General features: G+C 38.0%; 1 protein-coding gene across 3 annotated transcripts in view; it reads left to right on the top strand.

The window, feature by feature from the left end:
• RMDN2 (regulator of microtubule dynamics 2) overlaps positions 1-24,715 on the top strand; it is a 48,423-nt gene extending 23,708 nt beyond the window's left edge. The window contains exons 6-11 of one of the 3 annotated variants that reach the window (XM_040551568.1): positions 693-768; positions 2,450-2,527; positions 9,929-10,027; positions 11,719-11,772; positions 11,861-11,941; positions 22,243-24,715. In XM_040551568.1, the coding sequence (XP_040407502.1) occupies positions 693-768; positions 2,450-2,527; positions 9,929-10,027; positions 11,719-11,772; positions 11,861-11,941; positions 22,243-22,296 (442 nt within the window). In that variant the 3' untranslated portion in view covers positions 22,297-24,715. Of the gene's footprint in view, positions 1-692; positions 769-2,449; positions 2,528-3,146; positions 3,323-9,928; positions 10,028-11,718; positions 11,773-11,860; positions 11,942-12,071; positions 15,084-22,242 lie in introns of those variants that run through there. The other 2 variants (XM_040551567.1, XM_040551569.1) reach the window with 2 other exon arrangements.
• Positions 24,716-24,995: the final 280 nt, after the last annotated feature.

Below are 24,995 nucleotides of genomic sequence, written 5' to 3'. Positions count from 1 at the left end.
ATCTCTGAAAATATTTTCAGTTTTACCTGCTTAACAATTAGACAATTTTTTAACAGAAACGACCTTGCATTTCTTTTATCTCTGCTCACAGTACACAATTTCTGAGATTTAGAACAAACAAACAACCTTACCAATATACAGCTAGTAATGACAGAAGGGGTTTTCTAAGAGCAAAATGTGTTGTATGCTTTTTAAATAATTTTGACACCATTAAAAGAATGCTAGAGGCTCAGAAATGCACAGAGATTCTTGAGAAGGGTAGAAGATGACTGTATGATTTTTGAGGCTCGTGTGGCTTGCTGCTGAGCCCGCCTCAAGAATTTGCCTTCCCGGGTCAGGTACCGTGGCTGATGGTGTTCACATTCCCAGAGTGTCACAGTCTGGAGGACAATGTGTCCAGTTAAGCTTTTGTCAATGCTGGTGCTGTCTGGAAATTTTGGCGGAAAAATCCCTGTTTTTTCAGTTCATTGACAGTGTCATTTAAGCTTCTTGTTTCCATTATTTGTTTTGTATTATTTTGTTGTCTGCTCCTGAATATGTACAGTTCATGCCAAACTTCTATCCAGCTGTCAAGATGGAAGAAAAACAGTTGTTAATCTGTGAACTAGGTATTGAAATATTTTGTAATTTGATTCAAAGGTTTATTTAAATCACAAAAAGTATGTGTGTGTGTTTTTCTTTTCCCCTCTCAGGTTTGCAATTATGTGTGGCTATATGTCTCAGTTTGAAAGTGTTCAAAACAAAATCAGGAATGGTTATCTCTTTAAGGTATGTTTTTGTAGGCTTTTGGTGTTTTGTTTAAGCTATTCCTTTAAATTATTTCCTTATACAGTGTCAAAGAATTTTTTCCAACACAGTAATTCAGACTCACAGGTTTATTTTGGTGTCGATGTTAAAGTGAAGTTATTTTTATGTATGCAAACAGATTATATGCTTTCAAAAAAAAAATTGATGTAGGATTCTGGGAGGAACATCAAGATTTCTGTTATAGTTTGTAGTGAAAGGGAAGAGGAAAAGGGAGTAACAATTCTGTTCAGAAAATCAAAACATACAAATTGTTAAGTGATGAACTAACATAGTCCTGCAATCATGCTTCATGCCTCCTTTAATAAGTTGTGTTTGTTTTAACACTGTCCTTTCAGAGGTAAATGTGTATTCTAGTTAGCAGTTTTTGTTGCACGTGCTCCCTACCTCTTGTCCTCAGTATTGCTCTGGCTCTTTCTCCCCACTGCCCTCCAAGCCAGTGTCCCCCCGTTCTGGGTATCAGTGAGAGGCAGCAGATGTGTGACAGGTCCCCGTCACATCCAGCCCGTGGTAGGGCTTGGAGTGTCGCATTAACTACATCCAGGCTGTGCCAAGTTAGCTAAGCTCCAACTGCTGCAACTAGCTAGGTAAGAAAGGGAAAATGACAAAAATAAAACCAACCAACCAAATGAACAACAACAAAACAAAAAAAGAAGAAACAAACAAAAAAAAAAGAGAAGTGCTGCAGTTGTTTAAGGATGGGATTTAAAAAGAAATCATGTTGTTAGTTGCCTTTTCAGTGAGGTTTTGCTCTTCAGAAGTAATTTCTGAAATCCAAGTGGATCATTTGGCAATGCTAAGGCTTTGGGAAAAATAATAGCATGAAAACATAGCTCCTATGTGATTAGTTTGTGGACAAAATGATAGAATAATAGGCTTTCATATCTGTATAACTCAGATATTTTAGTGACTGACTTAGTCAGAAAAGGAGAGATCTGAAAAAAATGAAGCCTTAGAAGAGAGATCTATTTTGAGACAAATAGTACTTAGGGGTGAAATAATATATTTCTTTTTTCTTTAAACTCAGGTTGAGCAGTAAGAGCTTTCTTCAGTAAATTAAAGAGAGAAATAAAGATATTTATGACCTGTAATGACAGTGGTTTTGGAAGAATCACCATATTAGATGCTTTCTGTTACTGTTTCACTGCAGCAGAACCCTTTTATTTCCTGAATTTTACATTATAATAACAATTTGTTGTGTCCTGTACCATTTCATTGGAGCAGTAACGTTACAGGGTGGAAAAGACTTCAATGATGGGTGCTGGCATGTAAGAACTATCAAAGACAGTGGTTGCTTTCTCACTGATCGGGTGTGTGACAGTTCCCTAATACTAACTGTAAATAAAAAGAACGTAGTTTAAGTTGTTGCCTTTTTTCAGGCAAAAGTTTTCGAGCTCTTTGATTGAAGTTTTGAGCAGTTTATTTGTGGTCTTGTTGCATTGTGTGCAAAGTTGTTAAATAATTTTGTTTGTGGTTTTCCTCCATAAGGAAGGGGTTTGCTAGTTAAAATATATTTAGGAAGTTAGAAAATAATTGCAGCAGAAGAAAACTTCAGAATTTGTATATGATCTGCAGCAAATCTCTTAGAAAGTAAACACACTTGCCAAGCAAATATCTAAAGTGACACTGATTTTCTTTTTAATAGGAGCACCTAGACAAAGCAATTGAACTTAAACCTCAAGATCCTTTTTTATATTACCTAAATGGAAGATGGTGCTATTCAGTAAGTTTTTTTTATATCTTACATATTGAATATACAGAAAAATTATAATGCATTTCAAATGAAGTAATGGGACTTAACACAAAGTAGGAGTTTATTGGAGTAGATGTTTTGAGCTAAATGAAGCAGTGCATATGCATTTCCTGAATTAATTTTCACGTGTGTGATGTTATTGGACTACCATACTGGCTTGGTAAAATTTCAAGAGAACATCACAACGAAGATACAGGTATAAAATCTGTCGTTTACCAAAGTTTTGCAAGAAATACAAATTTCATTATGCCAACTCAACAAGAGCTTTTAAATATTTTATTAATGACATAGTGATAAGTACTCACATGAAAAAAAAAAAAAAGACTGGTTTGCCAGTTTAGCAGTTGTTTTTTTTTTTTTTGCAAAAATGATGCTTTGTGCTTGTAATATGAGAGTTGCTCTATTCTGAAGCCCACATCTTTGATGGCTCATATGACTATCCTTATCACTTCATCTTTTATGCTATAAACCATCTCTTGTCAGAAGAAAATGTTCTTGCGTAGTCTAGGCTGTAAAAGATTGTTGGGAGGCCTCTCAGAGTAGTAAGGGCTGATGTACAGTGAATTCCAGCCCTGCCTTTTTCCTCCAGCTACTTCAAGTGCTAGTCATTACGAAGTGCCTGCAAACTGGAAAGGAGGAGTTGCCGTGTTATTTAGAACGTTGCAGCCTCTGACTTTGTTTGTCTTTATCTGCAACAAGCCTTAATGCCAGGTAATCTTTCAGCAGTTCTTTCAGATCATATATATAACTTTCAAAAAGCTTTCAGCAACTACGTTTTTTCTCAGTTGATCCGAACGAAGAATGACACCAACTTTTTCAAAGAGCTTATTTTGCTTTTCATCACAGTGTATTCTTCAATGTCAGCATTAGCATTGCAAAAGTGAGTTGCCAAAGATTGTCCTATATTATGCATGCTGTCCTGCCTTTGAAGAGCATCTCTCACCAGTGATTCCTTAAGCACTTTCATATGATGTCCAACGACTGACTGCAGCTTCCATTTATGTCAAACACTCCCAGATGTTTCTCATGGCTTATTTAACACTGGAGCTATTGCATTTGGAAGCTTTACATGTAGTCTCAGCATACCTCATTTTGTTAATATTGTGCTATCTTTTAATCGTATTTCACGTTAGTGACAGTCACCACTTACTGACTGACTACATGTGGTTTGTTGCACTGTATCATTATGAATTCATGTTCCGCACTTGCAGCATCTATGCAGAACTTCCTTGGTGAACAATAAAGCAACAGATAAGCATTTGCCTTAGGGGGTGACCTGACCTGCGTTGTATTAAGTGAAACTACGTCTGATGTAGCCACTGAAAAACAGATGTAGCCACTGAAATACTTCAGACTGATTTTTTTTTATTTTTATTTTTTTCTTATTTTCAGTTCTTGCTTTCTGTGACTTTCTTGCTGGCCTTGACAAAATAGTAGCCTGAAGAACTAAGCGCAGACTTGTGTAGTACGGATAAATGCAAGTATAGGACTGACTAACATTTTGTTTTAACTTCTAGGGTGGTCAGCTCTTTTGTCACTTGTATGCTTTCAGTAGCAGGATGAGGTAATTATTCGGGACCATTGTTTGGGTTTAGACACCTTGCTCAAGTACGGAAGTTAGATCTTAGTCCTAGCCCAGTGAGGTTCATGATATTCCCGTTATTTTTAGCAGACTGAGTGAGTAAATTTCTGTGCTGATCCATTAATAGAGGTTTTGTCATGCATGTAATATAGTTAGTTCTTCTGGTTTCTTTTACCATTATAAAACCAGCAGAGCTGTACAAAAGAGGTAGATGCTGGTTTGAAAGGAGTATCATCACTGCTTTGTTAGAGAATTAATTCTCATATCAAGATCAGGTAGGCAAGATTTTCATAGATCACTTTATAGATGTCATAATGGGCAAAGTACTGTCTGTAAGAGCTGCTGTGTATACAATAAGGCATGTGTAGCTCCCATACAAAGCATGTTCTTTATTTTGTTATGACGAAGGGAAAAAACAACAACTATTTATGCATTGAGCAAACATAATAGAACACCACAGTAGTAGGCAACTGTGGAACCCTATTAAGTGTTACTTAAGTATTCCTTTTTCTAGAGCTGATGCACACTGCTAAATGGTAGTTTTTTTTTTTCCCAGCTTATCTTTAGTTATCTATAATGTGTAGGAAAAGTTAAATACCATATAATTGTTATTAAAATACTTTGAAATATCTGTCAAGCAAACCGAACCAGTATTTAGTATGTGTAAGAGATACTAGTATTGCAAGGAAAAAGAACTGCCTCAAAATAGTTTTCATTTAAAATGTCTTTAATGATGGTGAAGTAAACTTTTTCTCCTCAGCCTTCCATGACATAACCAAGATGTGTCAAGATGCGCATGTGACTTAAAATAAGTAGTGTTTAGAGCCTTTTAAGTTGCAGCTTTTTGTTGTTAAGAGACAGTGAAAGATACCTTTGCTGTCCAGATCGGCAAGAAATATTTATTAGAAGTGAAATGATCTATGGTGCATAGTGTATAGTAATTATTTCTTTCTTTAGAATTTTGTGAGCAATTGTCTAATAATCCTTAAGAATTTAGTGTTTGTTTTTATTTATTGCTTTAGTGTTTAGAGTAGCTTTTAAAAAACTGAGTCCATATCTAGTTAAGACTTATGGCTACTTGCCGTTATAGGACTGACACGAGATGGTAAGCGTATACTTGTGACACTGGATCAGAGCCTCTGGTAAATGTTAGTGGGGTGTTAAAAATTAGATTTCTTGGAATTTTCGTTTTGTAGGTTACATGCCATGTGTTGAATTAATCTCTGGTGTATCCCAATTTAATCTATTTGGGTTACATCGGGGAACAAATTGACCCAGTTCCTTTGTCTGTGTGCTCTGTAAGTTTGCTTCTCTTACTGGAAAGTGAAAAGCCGAGGGAATTCAAGTTGGATAAATGGCTAAATGCCCGTGCAGACTGTAGGTTCGTCAGCTGGCAAGAAAGAGAATATTTATGTTGGAAGCCAGTGTTTTAAAACTGCTCTCTAGTTATTTAATCTCTTCCAGAAGTCAAAACATTGTAAAATTGTATTAAATAATTTCACACTAATGTATTGTAATTAAAAAAAAAAAAAAAGAACTCTGGAGATAATGAAGTAAGTACCATTAATATTTTACTGAAGCTGGATTAATGGAATCATTCTCCTTTATGGAAGACAATTGTGTTAAGTGTCACCGGAGAGCTATTAGCAAGGAAACATTGGAGGAGGATATCTTTTAGGGGTGCAGGTCCCTCCTGGCTGAATTTTCAGTCCAAATGGCTTAGTTTCCTTGGTGCCAACATCCTGGAATTTGATAAGCTGTGAATGGACAGGGTTTGCATCTCATCAAAACCAAGTGGGAGACAAAACTGAAAAACGGTCTGCAGTCACTAAATGATCTAGTCGACGTGAATTTTGTTGACGCCTATGGAGGAGAAATGCATATTAGTTATCTCTTTTCCCAGTGTTTAGGAGAGAATCACATTTTCTGCCTTAAACTTTGGTGGAAAGAGTGGTCTGATTGGAGAGTACTGCAGTCAGCTGCAGTTTAACTCTGTGGGTGCCTTTCTTCTCTCTGGTCTTAGAGATTTGGGTAGAATAAGCTGATGAGAACTTGCTCTTTTGACAGATCATGAGGAGAGGTCTTTCAAGCCAGCCATCTCATTAGCTTTGAGACACTGAAGAGTGGCCTCCCCTCCTTGCCAGCAGCCAGGCTGTTGTGGTGACCCACACTGCTGCAACTCTAGGGAAGTTCGGGAGTTGGTTGATGTGGTTGATGGTCCCTCAGGCCCTTGTTTTTTACCTCTTCTAGAGCAAGTGAGACTAGCTGTCCTCAGTATGGCAGCTGGGGAGCAGTGTTCCTCTTCAGAGTGACCCAGTACATTCAAAGGAGATCTTTGGAAATTGTTCTTGCAGTGCTTTTGTGGATTTTCAGGCTGCTTGGGAGGGACTCGCGTCAGGAAACCTGAAAAAAATGCTTGGGGAACCTGAAAAAAAAACAGAGCTCACTTAAGGTTTGGAAATCATCTGTAGGGCAAGGACAATCTTCCTTCTATGATTTTTTTCTTGAGTTATACTAGTCATTACTTGATGCATTAGCTGTTTCCTTATTACTTTCTGCTGTCCTGTACCGCTCCTGGACACGCATTAAGTGAAGCTCAAGCTGATGACAGTTACAATCTCACCCCAAACAATCTCTTCGTACTTTATTTTCTATGGACCTTCAGATATGCTTTGCACTGTTTGAGGTAAGCTTGACTGTAAAAGTTAAATTTTCACTACACTAGAGCATGCGACACCAGGGTTTCTGCTGCCTGGGCTTGTTCACACGCAGAGAACACTTAATATAGTTAGTTGGTGTGCTAGGAATAACGTTTCCATTTTGCTAAACATGGCATAAAAGATTTACTGTAATAAAGTTATTTCAAATTAAAAACAGTGCTTTTGTGTGTTTAGGGGCAGGGTATCGTTTCCTGTTCATCATTATTGCTCCAGGACACAATTTTGTGTCTTGCATAAAACAGCTCTATTCCCACCTCAGTCGTATGGGGGTGCAGGCTAACACAAGAGGGGTGTGGTTAGGCTGTTGTGATGGGATTCATCTCACTTGTCTTTAGCCATCCACAAGGTACAATTGTCTATGCTCCTTTTGTAGTTAAGGGGAAGAAAGAAGGGAAAGAGAGGAGTGTTCATCCAGGACCGTCATAGGTGAAATAAGAGCAATGGCCCACTAGAAATGCCACTGTCCCTATGGTCTGTGCAAGGAACCTGGACCGTTTACAGATGGCGATAGTTAGCTGCAATGAGTTCATCAAGCCAGTGGATTACAAGTTGGAATACTTTAAGTATGGAAGACAAGTTGGAAGCATTACAGAACCATCAGTCTATCTGTGTAATAGTCATAAAGTATAGGATTGAATCCACTGTGCATTGAAGATAAATCGCTATTGTCCATACGTGTGTTCTGTTTTTAAACATTGCTTTAGATTGGTTGGGTTTGTAATATAAAAATGGCCGAGTGTATTTTCTTTTAAAAAGTTTGAATAGTGCAAAGCAGCACCCAAGCCAGACAAAATAAGGACTAAAACCTCAGTAAATCAGTTCTGATTAAATCTTGCAAGAAAATAAAACAACTGCCAGGAAGGACTTGTGTTTTCAATAGGTAATTATAACTCTACATGGAAAAACTGCAATTTTGTTCCCTCATTATTGCAGAACAGCAGACACGTGTGTGGTAATTGTATCTGCGCACTGTATGTATACCCTTGGGGTGCTGGGTGGTCTTGCAGAGAACAGTGTAAGCCTATGGATTCCCTTTATTATTTCCTTCTTATCATTCTCCTGTAAGCTTACTCTATGATGAGATGGACCTACAAATAAAGAAACCCCCTTCCTCTTCGAAGAGAATGAAGAATGCTGCAGCAAAAGAAAACGATATGTTTGCACGAATCCTTTTGACGTCTTTCACAGCATATGTCTTAGAAACTAGAGAGCAGCTAGGAAAGTGAAGAGTGTGAGGGAGCTGTATGCGTACATCCAATTTGAAGTTTTAACCAGGATGCTGCAGTTTATAACAGAGTGTTAAAGCAGTGCAGGACGGGGGAAAACATCTTGTTGTTTCTATGAACAAGAACTTGAAGATTACCAGAGAGCTTTTCAAAAATAAATAAATAAAATTCTGCACTTCATTCTCTTAGAAGGTGCTTCAAGAGTGGGAGATGAGAGAGAGAATGAAGAACGCTTTTTATTACTCTCTCTGGAAGATCGTTTTTGATGGTTTTGCGTGAAAGACTTACTGATGGCATTTAACGAATAAGGTGTTGAACCCTAGCAAACAACCAGAAAAACTTGGCCGGGATGCTTTCTGTCTCCAAGCAGAGTTGCTCTTATGTACCTTGAGTCATTGAGGCCAGCAAGAAAACCTGGTCCTGTGCATTTTTCTTGCTGGCCTGTATTTGTACTCTTTGCAGTGGTATTTTTAGGGCACTTTGCAACAAGAAATGCATAGAGATTGATGCCTGTTTAAAAGAGAAGCATTCTGGCTGATGGCTGTGGATAGCTTTGTGTTATGGTGCCAATGGATTCTGATAGTTTACCATAATTAACTGTAACCTAATACATTATTGCTGAGTTCAGCACAAGAGGGTAGGGGGAAGCAGCAACAGCCCTAAGGAGAGACTGGGAAGCCAGAGAATGAGGCAGGAATAGTCTGAAGCTGTCCAAAACCATTTTGGTTTTAACAGCAGTAGAACAGACATGAGCTCAATGCTCAACTGTGTTATTTGAATCACCTCTGCCTCTGAAACAGAGATGTCTGTAGATGTGATGACTCTTATTTCACCTCTTGGCTCTCCAGTGAGAGGCTCTCTTTCTTGGCTACGTCTCCCTTCTCTGTGTTGCACAGATCATGCTGGAAGTTGCTGGTAAAACACAGAACCTTCATGTTTTTACTATTTTTTAACTCAGACATACTTGGTGACAGGAGCCATCAGGGCCGTGGTTCAAATAAATACTGACATGAAGAAATCAAGTTCTGAGTTTTCTTTACAGATGTAGTAGATGTGGCCAAATGAGTGTGGCTTCTCCATTTCAACAGGCTCCAGTCTCGCACCGCATTCCCTCCCAGCTCTGTCCTTCATTAGAGACGTGAGGTGTGTTCTGCTGTGTTAGGTGATGGAGCCAAGTATTCTGTGGCAATAACCAGAGCAATTTCTGTTAGCTGTCAATATATGTAAGGGAAGAAGTCATGTACATTATGTGGCAATGTGACAGTACCTTAAAGTCCTTTTCATAGCAGCCTGTCTTCCTGAAAAGAGACGAAGCCTTTGGCAAATGTTATTTGTTAGGAAAAAATGAAACCTTTTTCTTTACAATGATTGTGACCAGCTTCTGCATAGTAAGTGAATTTGTTTTACGAGGGCCAAAAGCACTGGCATTTTGACTGTAGCAGCAACTTTTCATAATGTTGAAAAGCAGGCAGTACATGGACTACCATGCTAAGCTGTCTGCCGTGAAAACCTTAACAGGTTTAAAGCACTATTTCTAGCCTTAGAAAAATAGCATGGTCTTATGATACCTAAACTGTACTTTAAAATTCATACATTGGAATACTCTCATATCAGTGATGTTGATGTTTTGTATTTCTTGAAGTGTACATTTCTGAGTTAATGGAATCTAATATCCAAAAGGCTATGCTTTGAGTTGGCAAATCAACAGCATAAAGCATTCCTTTACAAGCTTGTTTGCAAAATAAGTTGTGTAAGTAGTACAGCAGCACAGGACAGTATTCACTCCGAAATTGGGAAGCAATCATAAGGGCTTTTGATTTATGTTTTTATATTTTTATTATAGGTAGCTCAGTTGTCTTGGCTTGAAAAGAAAGTAGCTGCTGCTCTCTTTGGGACTCCACCAACTTCAACAGTAGAAGAAGCATTGCAGAATTTTCTTAAGGTAGGTCCTAGCCAAGAGTTTTCCTGTGTGACTGTTTACCAGCTGCTGTGTGTGACTGTTGTCAAGATGTCTGCTCAACAGATTATGTTCTGTAGCTATAAATCAAGGGTTCTCCTAAACACCACAGAGCTCTACAATAAAATATTTTTTTCTTCTCTATTTTAAAAAGCGTTTAGAGATGAGTGGCTACCACTTCTCTTCCTTTAGTTTTACAGAAATCTTCAATGGCTTGCTATGTTAATAGTTACTGAATTTAATGCAAAATAGATGCAGATTAGTTATATACGCCATTGAAACAAGTTAGTGATAACTACTTATTTGCCCACTTTTGCAACAGTGTTAACATAGGCAAGGAAAACTTTGGCATTGTGACACTTAGGCTTTTCTTATCTGGGTCTCTTCTTTGAATTTCAGTAGAAGCCGTTGTTTGTGGGGTTGAAATGATACAGAGGAAAGACCTTTACAGTGAAGTAGAAAAGAATGTCACATAAGTCCTTGTTCTATTTGAGTGCACAGTTATGAGAAAACACTACGTGCCTAAAACGAAGCTGTCTTTCAGTGTCTTTCGTATCAGTCATTTCAAATTCTGGGCCTGCTACATACAAGTTTTTCACTTGACTGAACTGAAAGCATAAACTTCCATCATTAAAATTAACTTCAGACAGTTTCTCCAAGGACAAACATGTTTTTCCCCACTATGAAAACTGTTTATTTTCTATGTTCTTTCTGTGTCTATTTAAAGATGGCACGATTTTCTGAATTTTGGAGAATACAATACAATGCCATCTTCCCAGTGTAGAGATTTTATCTGTAAGGTCAAAATTCAAAGATGGTAGAAATAATTTGAAATATATACTTTAGCTTCAGGGTGTTTCATGGGGGGGCTGCGGAGTGGCTGTGGTTTTAAGTCAACTTCTGCAACAGAAATTGAATTACCTTCCAAAAGACAATTGTGTAGTATTACACAGTTTGAGTGAAAGCAGCATTTTTTTTGGTTCAAGAATTGCGGCTACAGTAAGTTTTCACTGATGTAATTTTTCTCTCCCCAAAACTATTTGCTGATTTAAAGCTGCTTCTTGGTTAGTAGATAATTGGTAATATTGGTACTCATCAATCAAGGTTTTACATCCTTGATGTGTTTTAAAAGGAAGATGATCCTGAACTTTTCAAACTACCTGAATTTTTCAGAAGATGTTAATGTAAAAAGAAGGGTGAACCCAGAGCTAGAAGATACAGGTCTGTGCAGAAAAATAATTAAAACATTGATGAATACAGTTCAGTATCAGTTATTCAATATGTGAATGGTTGGTTGCAAGTTAATTTCTTTGATGAGGGAATAATTATTAATAATCTAGTGACAGCAGTGTCTTTTAGCCCATTGTGTAAATGAATGAATCCAATAATGTTCTATAGAATGTTCCAGTATCTTTACTAAGCATTTAGAGAAAGGATACCAAGGAGTACAGAATGTTTTTGTGTACAATATCAACAACTTGTGTGCCTGGTTTAGTGTGTTTTTTTAATTTTCTTGGGATTTTTTTTGGAAGTGCTAAACATTGTGGTGCACAGTAGGGGTGATTCACTCTGATGTTTGAGGAAGTTTAGTACATTACAGAAAATGTTACATGGACCATGTAAATCTCGTCATGCAATTTTTATGTCTGTTTTGTTTCCTGTTTTTTATTCTTTAGGCAGAAGAAATGCATCCAGGATATTCCAAATACAATTATGTGTATTTGGCAAAGGTAACGAAGTTCTGTTAAAACTAATAGCTTGTAGACTCTGGTATTCTTACAGTGGTCTGATTGGAAACAAAATGTTTTTTCTTCTCAGTGCTATAAAGATCTTGGCCAGAAAAACAATGCACTGAAGTACTGTGATTCTGCACTGTCAGTTCTCTCTGTTACTAATGAGGTGGGTATTGAGAGTGATAAGTTGTTCCCTTGTGACCACTGTCCTGCTTTGGTACCCATTATTATACTGTCAGTAATAATGTTTCACTTTTTCCTCTGAACACAGAACCTTTCTTTTTCCTCCCCTCTAGGTTGGATTATTGCAGTTGTTCGTATCTACAGCTGTAAAGAAAAAAATAATCTTTGTTTGAGGGAGGGACTGTGTCAGGGACTAGTCCGTGTCAGAGGCTGTCAGAAATTGAATTGCAGTCTTTGTAATTCAACCCATAGCCGTTGAGCATGTTACTGTTCTGAAATTTTGCCTCAGACCTACTTTTTCTCAGTTGAAATTACTTGGGATTTTTGTCCCACAATGTCTACTTCTGTTCCCGAAAGCCTCTGTTTTGTGATTGTGTCGAGGCCTGTGGGGCACTGTGTGTTGTTAGCTGCAGCAGAAGTGGATGAATTGTTCAAACTTGGTTATGTCTTCAACCACAATGTGATTAAAGTGGCACAGTTATTTCAGTTATATCTGCTGCAACATAATTAATTTTAAGAGATTGTTAGATTCCCTTTTAGACCCTTTAGAGTATTTTAGTATATGGGAGCAAAATTTCTAGAGATATTTGTGAGATTTTAAGTGATTGAATTTCTCGAATGTAAACCAAGTCATGGCAAGAAGGTTCACTCTTGCCGTCTCATCTCATGTAGAAGCAAGTTCCATAATTATCGACCTATGACTGAAAAAGTGTTACCATCCTGGAGCGTGACAAGTTCAAACCTGAGCTTTGTCAGCCTAAGGGACCTCCTTTGAGCACAGCAGATGTGGTAGGGAGAGAGAGAGAGGTGATTCCAGAGATGAATTGGCCCTATCCCATTTAGTTCTTTGAAGTTAAGGAAAAAGACCATTAAATAGCTCTGTGTTTTGATTGACAATAAGCTCTGTGTGTGGAGCACTAACATGTTTGTCAAATGTTCCCACTCAGAAGAAAGACCACTGCATGCCTCACCAGCAGCTGCTCCTGGGTGGCATTTATTTTTGGTCCAAATGAGAGTATGTACCAATCATAAATTAAGCAATCATTGCTTAAGTTCATTGTTTCTTTAAATATATACTGATGCAGATATAATATAATAATATCTTAACTCTTTATTCTTTACCTATCGTTGAAATGTACGTTCGGCTTGCCTATTTTTACAGAATGTTTTAACAGAATTATCAGTTATTTTCTACCTTTGCTGCATAAAGCATAGGAGAAATGGTTTGAGAGAGCGCATGCAACTGCAGTTGCTTGAACTCAGCCTGTTTTGTATATATGTGCTTTGACTGTGTTCGTGCATTTTAATTTAATTTTTTTTTCTGTATTTAACCTACTACACTTCAGGTCTTATTGCAATGAACTCTGTAGCTATTTCAAACAAACATATGTATCGCAGAAACTTCTGGTAGGCAGAAGGCTGTGTGTGTTTAGTCATTCAGCATGTTCATCAGACTCCTTGGAAAAGTACATAGATAGCATAGAGTTGTATTCATCTCTGGTAACAGCAGCTGGACAAAATTTTGGTGTCAAGTAACAGGTAGCTGCTAAGGCTCCCCATACACTCAGTGGAGGAAAGAGAGGCTTCCAGGTGCCTCATCCCGACTCCCTCTGTCCCCTGATGGCTGAGAGAGACGAGGTGTGAAGACACATGTAAGATGCGTACCTGAGACACCTGATTTCCAGACTTCATAGTTAATGGGAGGTGAATCCTACCTCTAAAAGCCAATGGCATCAGTCTAAACATGAGCTCGGTTCCGTCCTCAGAGTTCAGTGTGTCGTGGGCCACCCTGGGGACAGGGGTTAGTCCCTGCAAAAAGGATCACCCTATCACGTTTCTGAAGTGGCAGCAGGCCAGAGGTGAGAGCAGGAATTTGGGAGCAATTTGAGGTGCATGTGTATTCTGGCGAGCAGAGTGGTGTTGAAAGAATTATATTCGTTTGTGAACTGAAGAAGCAGCAGCAAGCAGCACCCAAAATCTTTTGTCCACCTGAAGAAGACAGGAAGACAACGTCCTCTTCTGTTTTGACTAATTCTATAGATATCACAGATTTGTCTGCTTTGGCTCGTTTGCTTGTTCTGTTTTGAGTTAAGTTTAGAAAAAAGGGTCCAAGAAAACACAGTATTGGAGCAACCATGTGTAATTTTTCTTTTTTTTTTTTTTTAAAGCAGCACAAGGTAACACCAAGCTCACACATGGGAATTACTATAAAATGGAGATCTGGAACACAAACTCTGCGAATGCTAACTGTTACCGTGAATCCCACTTGAATTAGAATATTATCTCATTTGTTTAGAGAAAAACTGTTAATTCTGGGGGAAACGTTGGAACTGAAATGATTCAGAGCTTGGAGCTGTATGTAGGAATAACATTTAGTCAGGCTAGTTTAAGGGAGGGAAGAGACTGTAATGACTGGAGACTGAATTGCCTACAGCCCTGTAAAAGACAGGGTTTGTGGTCTGAAATAGAAAACAGAGTTCAGCAGCAGTTTGACAATTTCTTTCAGTTTGCCACAGCACAGGATCTCAAGGTTGTCAGCAGCATAGGATGTTGTCACAGTCATGTGAAACCCATCATTCCTAAGTATAATCATAGTTTCTCATGTGAGTTTTAAAACATCTCTTTCTTCAGGCAGGGGAATTCCTTTATTGTTTCTAAATGTTGACTTTTTCTGAGAAACATATATGTATAAAGGCATAAAATCAGTTGTAGACTGAGAGACATACTTGCTGGAATGGTGCCACATTGAGGAAATATGTAGTATTTCATGATACAAATCACCCTGCAGCATAGCTATGAAAAATAATAGTAGATAATGGTTTAATTTTTTTTTTTTTTTTTATTTTTTGCTTCTGAGCATCCACAGTTTCCGCTGACTTCAGTGGGAACTAGAGGTACTCGGCATCAGTAAAATAGCCCATAGCTCATTTTAAACCTCAGGTCAAATTCTCAGCTGGTCTAACTCAGGGTACTTCTTTGACACTTTGTCTAGGATTCATTTCATGTAACATTTCAAGCTAAGTGAGATGGTTTTGGTCTTGGATGTTGTATCACATCCAAATAGCCTTTCTGTGTGTATTTTCTACCACTTACAGAATATCTTTTTCATTCAAGTGGCTTCCAAACAGAATTAATTCTTACAAAAAAGAAAAAAAGGCAAAACAAAAACAACAACCAATCAAACAAAAAACTTGAAAAAGGATACCAAAGAAGTAATCAAGGTAGAGACAACTTCTGATTGAATGGCTGACTTCTGTACATCCTAATATTAGTGTGATTTTTTTTTTTCTTAGTTTGGCACATTTTCAGCCAACCATTCTATGATTTTTTTTTCTTTTGAAAGGGAATACGAGAGATTTGGTAGAAATTAGATCTGTGAAACAAAACTCCTGTTCCAGTACTACATTAGAGACCTTTCTCCATCCTCTCTACTCTAAACAGAAACCTCTGATGAATCATACGGTCCTTCCTTGGCCATAAATACCGTCACACTGTAGAGTGGTATTACATAGCTGGAGGTGCATGGGACATGAAATTGTCCTGCTTTTCTCTGGTTGCTGTCCAGGTGGATAACCCCTGGGTCCTGGGAAACATTTACCCCTTCAAAAACAGACATCCTAATGCTTAGCACTGCTGTGAGTTATTGCAAAGTGTGTAACAGCTGCTCTGTTTATCTCATCGAACTCGCACTACCCTTACTGAGACTCATTATTTTGTTATGTGCTCAGAGCCTCGTTGAGTGTGGCTACATAAAGGGCTGTCAAAACCAGATGTGGTGGACTACTGTGATGGGAAAATATCTTTTTTTGAATTTGGAGAAAAAATAAAATTTAAATTGGAAAACATGAATGTTCTTATATTCAGAAAGAAAATCAGTGTATGGGTGTCTGTGCTTGATTAAACACACAGTACTTTTCACGTAAGTGGAATAAGGTGATTTGACAGAGCTAGGTAGATGACACCAATTTCTTGTTTATAAAAGATTGCTTGGCATTTTCAGGGGAGGAACTTGTAGAAAATGTACATATAAATTTAGAATTATGAAGTATAAATGTGAAGAAATTACTGTTTTTTCTTGTGTCTGGAGGTGAGCTTGAGGGTTGGGAAAGAACTCTGCTTTTAGGGCCAGTGAGCTCACCACAGAGGTATTAGCAGCCTAACAGAGAAAAAGATATAGTGGATTAATTCATTAAAAGCTCAAAGTTCAGGTCTCTCTGACGTTTTTTGAAAACAAATCTAAAAAGCAGTAGTTCCATTACAATAAATTTCTTCTTCCTGATTTTCTGTTTTCAGCTCTTCTAAGACTACAAAATAAATGTTTGCACTGAGAGCTAAAAAATATTAATTTAAAAATCACTCGCTCCTTCCGAATAAAAATAAAGGCAATTCAGAGTTAAAAGTAACAAGAAAGAGAGATTTAGATATTACAGAACTTTATCATTCTGACATTCACTTCTTACAGCTGGAGCATGGCAGGAAGTGTAAGGGTTGGTAAGGAATCTGCCTCCAGCCGCAGTGACATTTGAAAAGCTGGGGAAAACAGTGCGGAGGAGAAGGAAGTAAATGTAATAATGGTAAGGAATGGTGGCTGAATGTTTAAATAAGAATGCAGCTGCTGAGAAGAAATAATGCCTGTAAGATTTTCTTACTTTTTTTTTCTTCTTACATTATCATAATTAACTTCCCAGGTTATTAATTTACATTTTGAATTTTGTTTGCAAGGAAAAGAATGGGAGTTTAAAAGGGATTGAAGTGAGGGTGGATTATAAACTTCAGCTTCTATCAGTTGTTCCCATCACAACAGACCTTTTGAATATCTTGAATTTTCCAGAACAAATTCACCAAGAAGTGTCTCTTCTAGCCACCACTGACTGGTTCTGTGTAGCAGACCTTGCTGTGATATTTCCAATAGATCTCATTTGAAGCTGCTGCAGTTCTTTTGAGTGAGATTTTAAGGAGGAAAAATTTAATTTGCTTTTAAAAGAAGGGTAAAAATTGTGAACTTTCTCTTCATCTTCCTGATTTTCCCCTGTTAGAAGATATATCAAACTACACATGTTGCTCAGTGCAAAATGTTATTGTCTTCAGAGGATATTAATTCCTTTAGATTTTACGTGCGTTGTTATCCAAAAGCAGAAGTCCATAATGCTTCATTTACACAATAATGGAAGTATTCATATTCGTGTTCATGTTGAATTTTGGATTATTGTTTTCCTGCTAATACTGTTTGTGAAGTTGAACAAGAACTTCCTAACAGCTACCATCAACCCCAAATTAAAGGTTCTTGTGAATATACTGTTCGTCAAAAATTATGCTAACTGCTAAAAAAAAAAAAAAAAAAAAACTATTAAAAACTATTCCTTAAATTGTGGTTCAGTTTACACAGAATATGAGTGCTTCGAGCTCAGGGAATAGTCCTTTTAAAAACTCATTGCAAAGAGATCACATTTCAGACTGTAAAATGCTGCTAAAAATGAGACATTTGTAAAAGATCAGCTTAAAGAAGTTGAGACCTCCTTTACTGTAAATTATTTTATCAGTCTATTTTTCTCTTAGTGATCAGACTGATTTGCAATCTGCATCTTTTTGAAGTTCTTGCTAAAAGGTTTGTTTGTGTTGTCTGCTTATACTTTATCCCCCCTCCAAAAACAATCTCCCAAAATGCTGAAGATATTTTTTTGTGCTGTAGTATTTTCATACATAGGAAGAAAGCCTGCATTGATAAATACCGAGCGTATTATAATTTGTGGTTAAATTGACTAGTTTATCACACAGTATTGGAGGCAAAATCCTGCCAAAGGCAGCACAGTTTTAGCACAGCTGTTAGTACAGCAAGAGTGCTCGGAGGTCAGCTCCTCAGAGCACGGAGCGTGTCTCGTGCTGGCGGTGCAGGAGGAGTACTTGCAGAGGAGGATTCTCGGAGGCATTGCGGGATGAAGAGATGTGCAGTTACTTTCCTGGTTTTGAAGAGTGGCTGAGGGACGTCAAGCTTCCAGGAGTTTAAAGTATGTTGTCTCGGAGCCAATAGACAGGGTGGAGGGAGAGCCTCAACAGGCATCCGTCTGAAAGGGCTGTAACTGGGCCTGAGTGTGTCCCAGCCATTTCAGCCATGACTGCTTAGGAGGAAGGGCGGTAGGTCCCACGGTGGTGGGGCAGCAGCTGGAGAGAGGGGGAATGTCTTGAACACCAAAAGCTCCGTACAATAATTAAAGGAAACCAGAGTATGGGTGCAACCTGGTCTTGTAAATTAAAAAAGAATCTGCTGGTGGATAAAATTTTTACACAGTTAACAATTATTCTGAATTGAAATTTGCCATTTTGTAATTTTTCAACAGCAGTCCTAGAACTAGCTGAACTATTCAGGCCCAGTCATCTGGGTGTGAAAGGGTCTTTTCCTGTCTGCTCGAAGTATGATCAGAACATGTTGAATTATTGTCAACTACATATTTTAAAGCTGTGCTTACCTTGATCCTAGGAGCCTTGAGAAGTTACAGTTCATTCCCAGAGGAAGATACTAAAAATATGAAAGAACATAAAGCACCCTGACTTGTGATGTACAGCAGTCATACAGAAAGTTGCAAGTGAATGATTGCATTGGTTTACTGAAATATCTAAGGGAAAAAAAAAACAGCATTATGCCTTGGTGTGCAAACAAACACCTACTACAGTCACACCATATGTGAGAATCTATCATGACATTGGGAATGGTTAGCATATAGCTTTATACGAGTTATATAGTCCACAAGAGCTATTGCTCTCTAATTAACAATCCTTATGCATGTTTGGGAGCCTTTTTTGTTACAGCCCAGGGTTTTTCCTGGAGCTGTGAAAGAATGATACAGCTGTACCCGAAAGCAGGGGTGGCTCTCAGCACCTCCTTTCTTTTACCACATATCAGAGCACAGCTTTGGACCACCCTCGCAGCCCTCACATTTAACATAGCATGCAGCCACACTGACTTCAGTGAAACCCTACAAGGATGCACGTCAGCTCGGGATTTGGCTCTGGTTGCGCAGTTATGTTGTAGTTGGCTGGAATTACCATTTTGTCGGTGGTCATGGGGGTCTGTCTGCTCTCCGTTGACAGTTGGGACTTTGTCGACAAGTGCACACGTGTAGTGCCTGGGTTGAGTGTGCTTAGTGCATAAGGAAATAATTAGCTGAGATGGAAGGTAAAATCGTTATCTATCTGTCTCAGTTCTAATTGCTTTTTAAGTTTTATATGCACATTTATGTCTGTGTATATGCTTATTGATATATCTTTTAATTTTTAGCAGAAATTAACTGTAAAAATGTGGGCTATATCCAGTTAAGCCAACATTCCCTTCTTCCCGCCAGCTATCTCTGTCTTGCTCTTGTTTTCAACTCCCTCTCTTCCCTTGTTCAGCCCCAGGCCTCCCAGGTCTTTTTTTCCTGTGCATATCCCCTGTGAATGATGAAACTGAAAAGAATGGCAACTGAAGAGGAAAAGGGGAAAATGCAGTCACTGACCCTGTAACTCCAAATACCCTTCGTGTAGCAGTTAGCAAAACATTTGAACTCATGTTCAACTCTGGAAATGATATGAGAAGTGTTTAATAAATGTAAGCCTTGACAGTAAAAAGTCAAGGTTGAAAACGGCTGGGTATTCAGTGAACGCTGAACTAAGCCTCAGGGGGAACAAATGGGACTGACGCAAAATACATTGCATTCCTCATGCCTTGCACCTCTTTCTTTTCCTGCTGCACTCTAGAGGGAGATCAAAGCCTGCCTGTCTTTGGAAAAAAATAAAAATAAAAACAAACAAAAATTGTTCATTTTTAGAAAGCCACAGACCCGGAAATCAAAGAGAAAAAACTGTCCGAATATAGGACTTAAGGCTTTGTTCCAATTAACTGTAAGGGCTTGGACATTAATGAAGTTTTCATCCTTAAGACTGGAGACAGGCTCAATGAACAGCGTTCTGGGCTTCTCTCTCCTTCTGGTGTGACATAACTCTTGGTCTGCAAGGACCAAGGAATTGTTCCCTTCACTGACCATTCTCAGCTTTGCTTTTAATGCCATTACTGATTTTTAAAATGCTTTTGCCATCTGGATTATTATTATTGACTGAAAGCCAGTGGCTCGATTAACACAGTCCATTAAATAGTTTGTAACGATTATACTTCTTGTTCCTGATACAGTCTTGTTTAGAACTGGCAACCCAGAGTAGAGAGTTTTGCACGTTTGCAGTTTCTTCTCCAATTAGTTTTTAGAACAGTCACAGTTTTGCTTCATTCTTTGTCCTAAGCTCAGAGGAAGATTCAGGAAGGATTGCTCAATGGTTTTGGGACCTTGCAACTCAATAGAGCTCCTTGTTTCTCTACTTAGAAGCGAAGGACTATATTGGGCAACTATACGTGATTGCTTGGAGCTGTATTTTAAAAATCTGTATCATGAAAAATGAGTAAAGAAATCTGTCAACCCATGAAATGCTGGACACTGTTCAGATACGAGAGAAACTGCATCATCATTATTTTTGGCTTAGAAAAGTGTAAAAAAAGGGTAGGACCAGATACAATGAAACCATTTTCTGAATAACATGGGACAGTATGTGGCATTTTACTTTTTTGTTTAATGGAGTTTGGCATAATTTTCACAAGTTGACTATGGTGAGTACAGAAGAGTGTATTTTCCTTAAATTAATGAACGTATTGGTACAGATCTTGAGTTTCCCAGTTTTTATTGAAAGCCGTGGGCTGGTGCTCCAGGCAGCCTGTAGTGATGTGGAATTTAAGGGGTGCTGAATTCAGCATGATGTTTCCTTCTGTTAGAGTATTTTGGCAAGAGCTTACTGGCTTTGCAGTGTGTGCCTTCTAAGGCCTCTGATAAATGATTAGGCAGATAGTTTAGCCTATTGTTGCCAGTGGGAGCAAGGCAATGACTCCAAGAGAAGCATCCAGCTAATGTATTAATGCCTTAATCCAGACCAATAATATAATGTATTTTGACGTGTCTGGCATATGGTTTTTATCATCTCAATATTCTTCTCTGTTCCTCCATGACATTATGGACAACTAACCAAAATAAAGAGAAGCAGGGATTTCTTCACCCGTAAAATGTATTTTAAAATGTCCAGTATTTTGTTTCAGCTCTTTGGTTGATTGGATAATGAAGTGATCCTGAAATTCAGTGATTACTTCGCTGTCTGTCAGAAGTATTTTCTTTCAGAATTGCCTGTGGCGTTATCTGGGAAAGGAATACTGGTCTCCATCATTAGAAATACTTGCACAAAATTTGTGATGTGCGTGTGCTTTTGGCTTTGCACTTCTGAATGCACATGGGTGCATATATTGGGTGGTTGCACCCTTACCAGTCTGGAGGTATGAGGTGCTGAATTTTTAGAAACGTGGACTTAAAGCCAAGGTGTATTTTGCAAGTTTTGCAGCAGCAAACAGAGCAAGTGGATTATACCCAGGGGACGCTTCAAAAATGAGTAGAATAATGGAGTTTTATGTACTGCATGTGCTCCTTTCCTAACTGGTTATATATGGAATAGCCAAAATGTATGTTACTGGTTACCTTTGAAAGAGTTCTGTGGGCTGGGCTTGGTTTACAGCCCCGTGCAAACTGCATTTACTCGTCAGGCTAAAAGGAGCCTTTCCCTTCTGTCATAGGAGATATAATATAGTATTGGCTCTGACCACAGCAGATCATTTGCCTCTTGCTCACTGACTGGCTCCACTCTTCTGTGAGACCAGTAGCATAGGTAGAGCCCACCAACACCAGTCTGGACGGTACTGAGGCTGTAGTCAATCCATGGTGGTGAGTACAGGTAGGTGTGGCTTTATACACTGAAGCCACTATCTAACCTTTGTTGTTAATTGCATTTCCCAGTGTTTCCTTGTTAATTGGATATTAAATCATTAGCAAACATCACAGAAGTACCCTTAGAAAAACTGCACAGTCAGGTTGCAAGCTTGCATAAAATGTATGGCAAGGTGGTACTTTATGCAAGGTACACCAATAAAAGTTATGGCCTAGGCTGAAAGGCTTACTTGTCTGCTGAGAAGGATATTTGGGGCTAACATTTTAAGTGCTTTAACAGAGCTGTAAAAGGAGGGCTGCCATCTGGCTCTTGTTTTTACTTCATGCTTTATTTTTGCAATCACTGACAAATTAACTTACTATGCCGTCTTGTACATTCTGTGGCTATTACAGTTGTGTGTTATGTCTGTTGTTAGTAAAGAAATGTGGATAGGCACGTATTAGCAAATCAAGGGATTTATCCTATTTAAGTTGATGCATGATTATCTGTTTGTTTCAGGACAAAGAGGCCCAGAAAGACTTAGAGGCTTTACTTCTCACACTGAAGCTGTGATATGATGCACTTTTTAACTCTTCACATTGTGATAAAACTGAAGAACTAAAACGAGAGTCTGTAGTGATTCACTACAGGTGAATTCCAGCTAAGTCAATGGGAAAACTGTCACTGGTTTTTGTTGGCTTGGATCTTGGCCTTTGAGCATCTGGCAATTATGACATGAAAACGACACATTCATTTTTGATTATTTATAATCTTGTATTGAAGTTTAATTTTAGATTGCTGACACTGTGAATTCGATTCTCTGAACATGAGGTCCACTGCTGACAATGGACATACTGGGGATAGAATGCAAAATGCGTACATCTTACTCTTTGAAAGATTAATCAACAAATATATGATGCCAGCATAGAACTGCATGTAGCAAAATCAAAAACAAAAATGTTTCTATAATAAATTATATTTGTATCAACTAATCTACACAGTTGTGTACAAAAGGAAATCATGTATGTGTATGTTTACACATTATTCTTATAAAATCAGAATCTTATTAAAGAAAAAGCTGTTGCTTCCACAAAGCTCTTTTTACTTTAAACCTACTGCTGGTTTTACATGGAAATGTGAAAAATTTATAAATAAAATATTTAAGTTGTATTTTATTTGTAACATCAACAAGTACAATATTAAAAATCTGACTGATGAAATTCAGTGATTTGGATGAGTATATTACAGCTGTGATGTTTAGTGGTTTTGTTACGAGATCTCCATCAAGTTTGTGAATCCTGGATCTTTCTGTTTAAGCAGTTGTCTAGTGGGATGGCGTTAATATGTTTTATGAGAACTTAGTTCAGCAGGTGACTATCCCTAATCTTATGTATCATTTGTATAACGTAACCTGTGCATAAAAATATATGCTCTGTCAGACCATGTGGGACAGGAGTGTTTTCAATAAAATGTGGTGGGCAGGGAGATAATTTTGTTCACCATTGGACTGATCCAGAATTCACCCAAGTGTAATGAAAAACAAAGGTCTATTTTCATTGTTTTTTAATTCAGGGTCTTAATCTAGATGTGGTGTGTTTATCTGGAAGAAGAAAGTATTTCTGTTAAAGGAGACAAAGGAAGTATAATTGGATAAGGACAACTGCACAGTCCCTTGGCTTGTTTGATGTGTAAGGTAACATGGACCAGTTTATGGCTAAGATGAGGAGGACTCATATGGCACCAATATATTGAACTAATAATTGGGCCTTTAATTTAGGATAGTTATATTAGCTTATAGGCACCTAGGAGCTACTGTGGTCTCAGCAAAGATCTAAAAATTGAGCTGGTGTGAAGGAGTATGTGAAGGAGTCATATGGATGTATGACTGAAGCATCTCTTAGTAAGAGTGAGCTTTTAACTATTAACAACAGAAGGCAATAGCTGCAGTAGACTGGAGGAAGACGTGGAGTTGTATTAAGTTTAACCTGAATCTATGATGCCTTATAAAGTACAGAGATTTCTCAAGCTTTTCATAAAATAAGTCTGTCCTTCTTAAAACATTTTTGTTAAAAATGTATTTTCAGAAATGCAAGCGTTACTGTGACATAACTGAACAAACTCTGAAAGTTAGAACTGGTTTGAAGTTGTTGCTGTCATCTTCATAGCTTTTTATTATACTGAAGATTTTCACAAATCAAAATAATCAGTTATTTTTACTGCTCATTCTGAGGGAAAATAGTTCCTATACCTGTTTTTCAGTCCCAGAGTCCTCCTTTTTTCACACAATTTCAGAGAAAAAGGGAAATATCATGTGAGAGAAATCCTATCAGATAGCTCCTTCTGTGACAGAACAACTGGTTTGTGAACAGAAAAGCTGCAAAGGTGACATGTCTTGATTTTGGTAAGGGGCTTTTGGGAAAGGTTGTTTTTTACGTTTTCATACCCAATGCAGGCAGCATATCCTAAATGGATATATGAGTGTGATTGGTGCTTAGGGTTGTTGTTAGCAATTCACTGTCATCTAGGAGGATGCAGTAAGTAGGGCTTTTACTTAAACAATTTGATGTTATTTGATAAATAAAATAGTTTGGATTATCCATCTTAGGTAACAGGGTGGGGGAGATCTGGAAGTGGAGGTAACTCTGAGGAAGAAGTGTAGATTCCAGTGAGTGGTAGGCTAGTCATGGGTCAATAATGTCATGTTTTGGTGAGAAAGCAGATCTCATACTAGAGTGAATAAATAAGAGTTCCCCATTAAATGCACATGAAATAACCTTTTCCTCTAATTAGGCCTAATAAGCTCTAAGCTGGAATACTATATCCAGTTTCAGGCATCACACTTCAAGCAGGCTGGGGGCTAAATGGAAAGAATCCAGTGGAGAGAGACAAGTAAGATGAGAGGGCTAGACAACATCATTTTGTGTGTTAAAAAATGAAAGTATTTGGTTTGTTTAGTCTGTAGAAGCAACGAGCAAAGGAATACTCACATTTGTTTAAAAAAAAAAAAAAAAAAAGCTATTGAAGAAAAGACAGGAAAGGGAAAAAAAAAAACTTGTTCTCCAAATTCCCTGTTCACAAGACAAGAAGTAATTGGCAACTTTTGCAAAGCCCTGCAGTACATTTCCTGAGAACATTATAAAATCATTTACACAAGTTTTTAAGAAAAAGTTGAAGAAGTCTTTAAACGTTGGCGATGTTTAAGGCACAACTTATCCTCTGTCAGGGCGTAATCTGGATGACTGTTTATGATCTCTCCTGGCCTTGCCCCCTGT

Source organism: Cygnus olor, chromosome 3, assembly GCF_009769625.2.
Source record: "Cygnus olor isolate bCygOlo1 chromosome 3, bCygOlo1.pri.v2, whole genome shotgun sequence".
In the NCBI taxonomy this organism is placed as follows: domain Eukaryota; kingdom Metazoa; phylum Chordata; class Aves; order Anseriformes; family Anatidae; genus Cygnus; species Cygnus olor.
Note: the sequence above shows the minus strand (reverse complement) of the source record. Positions and strands in the feature narration are given on the sequence as shown.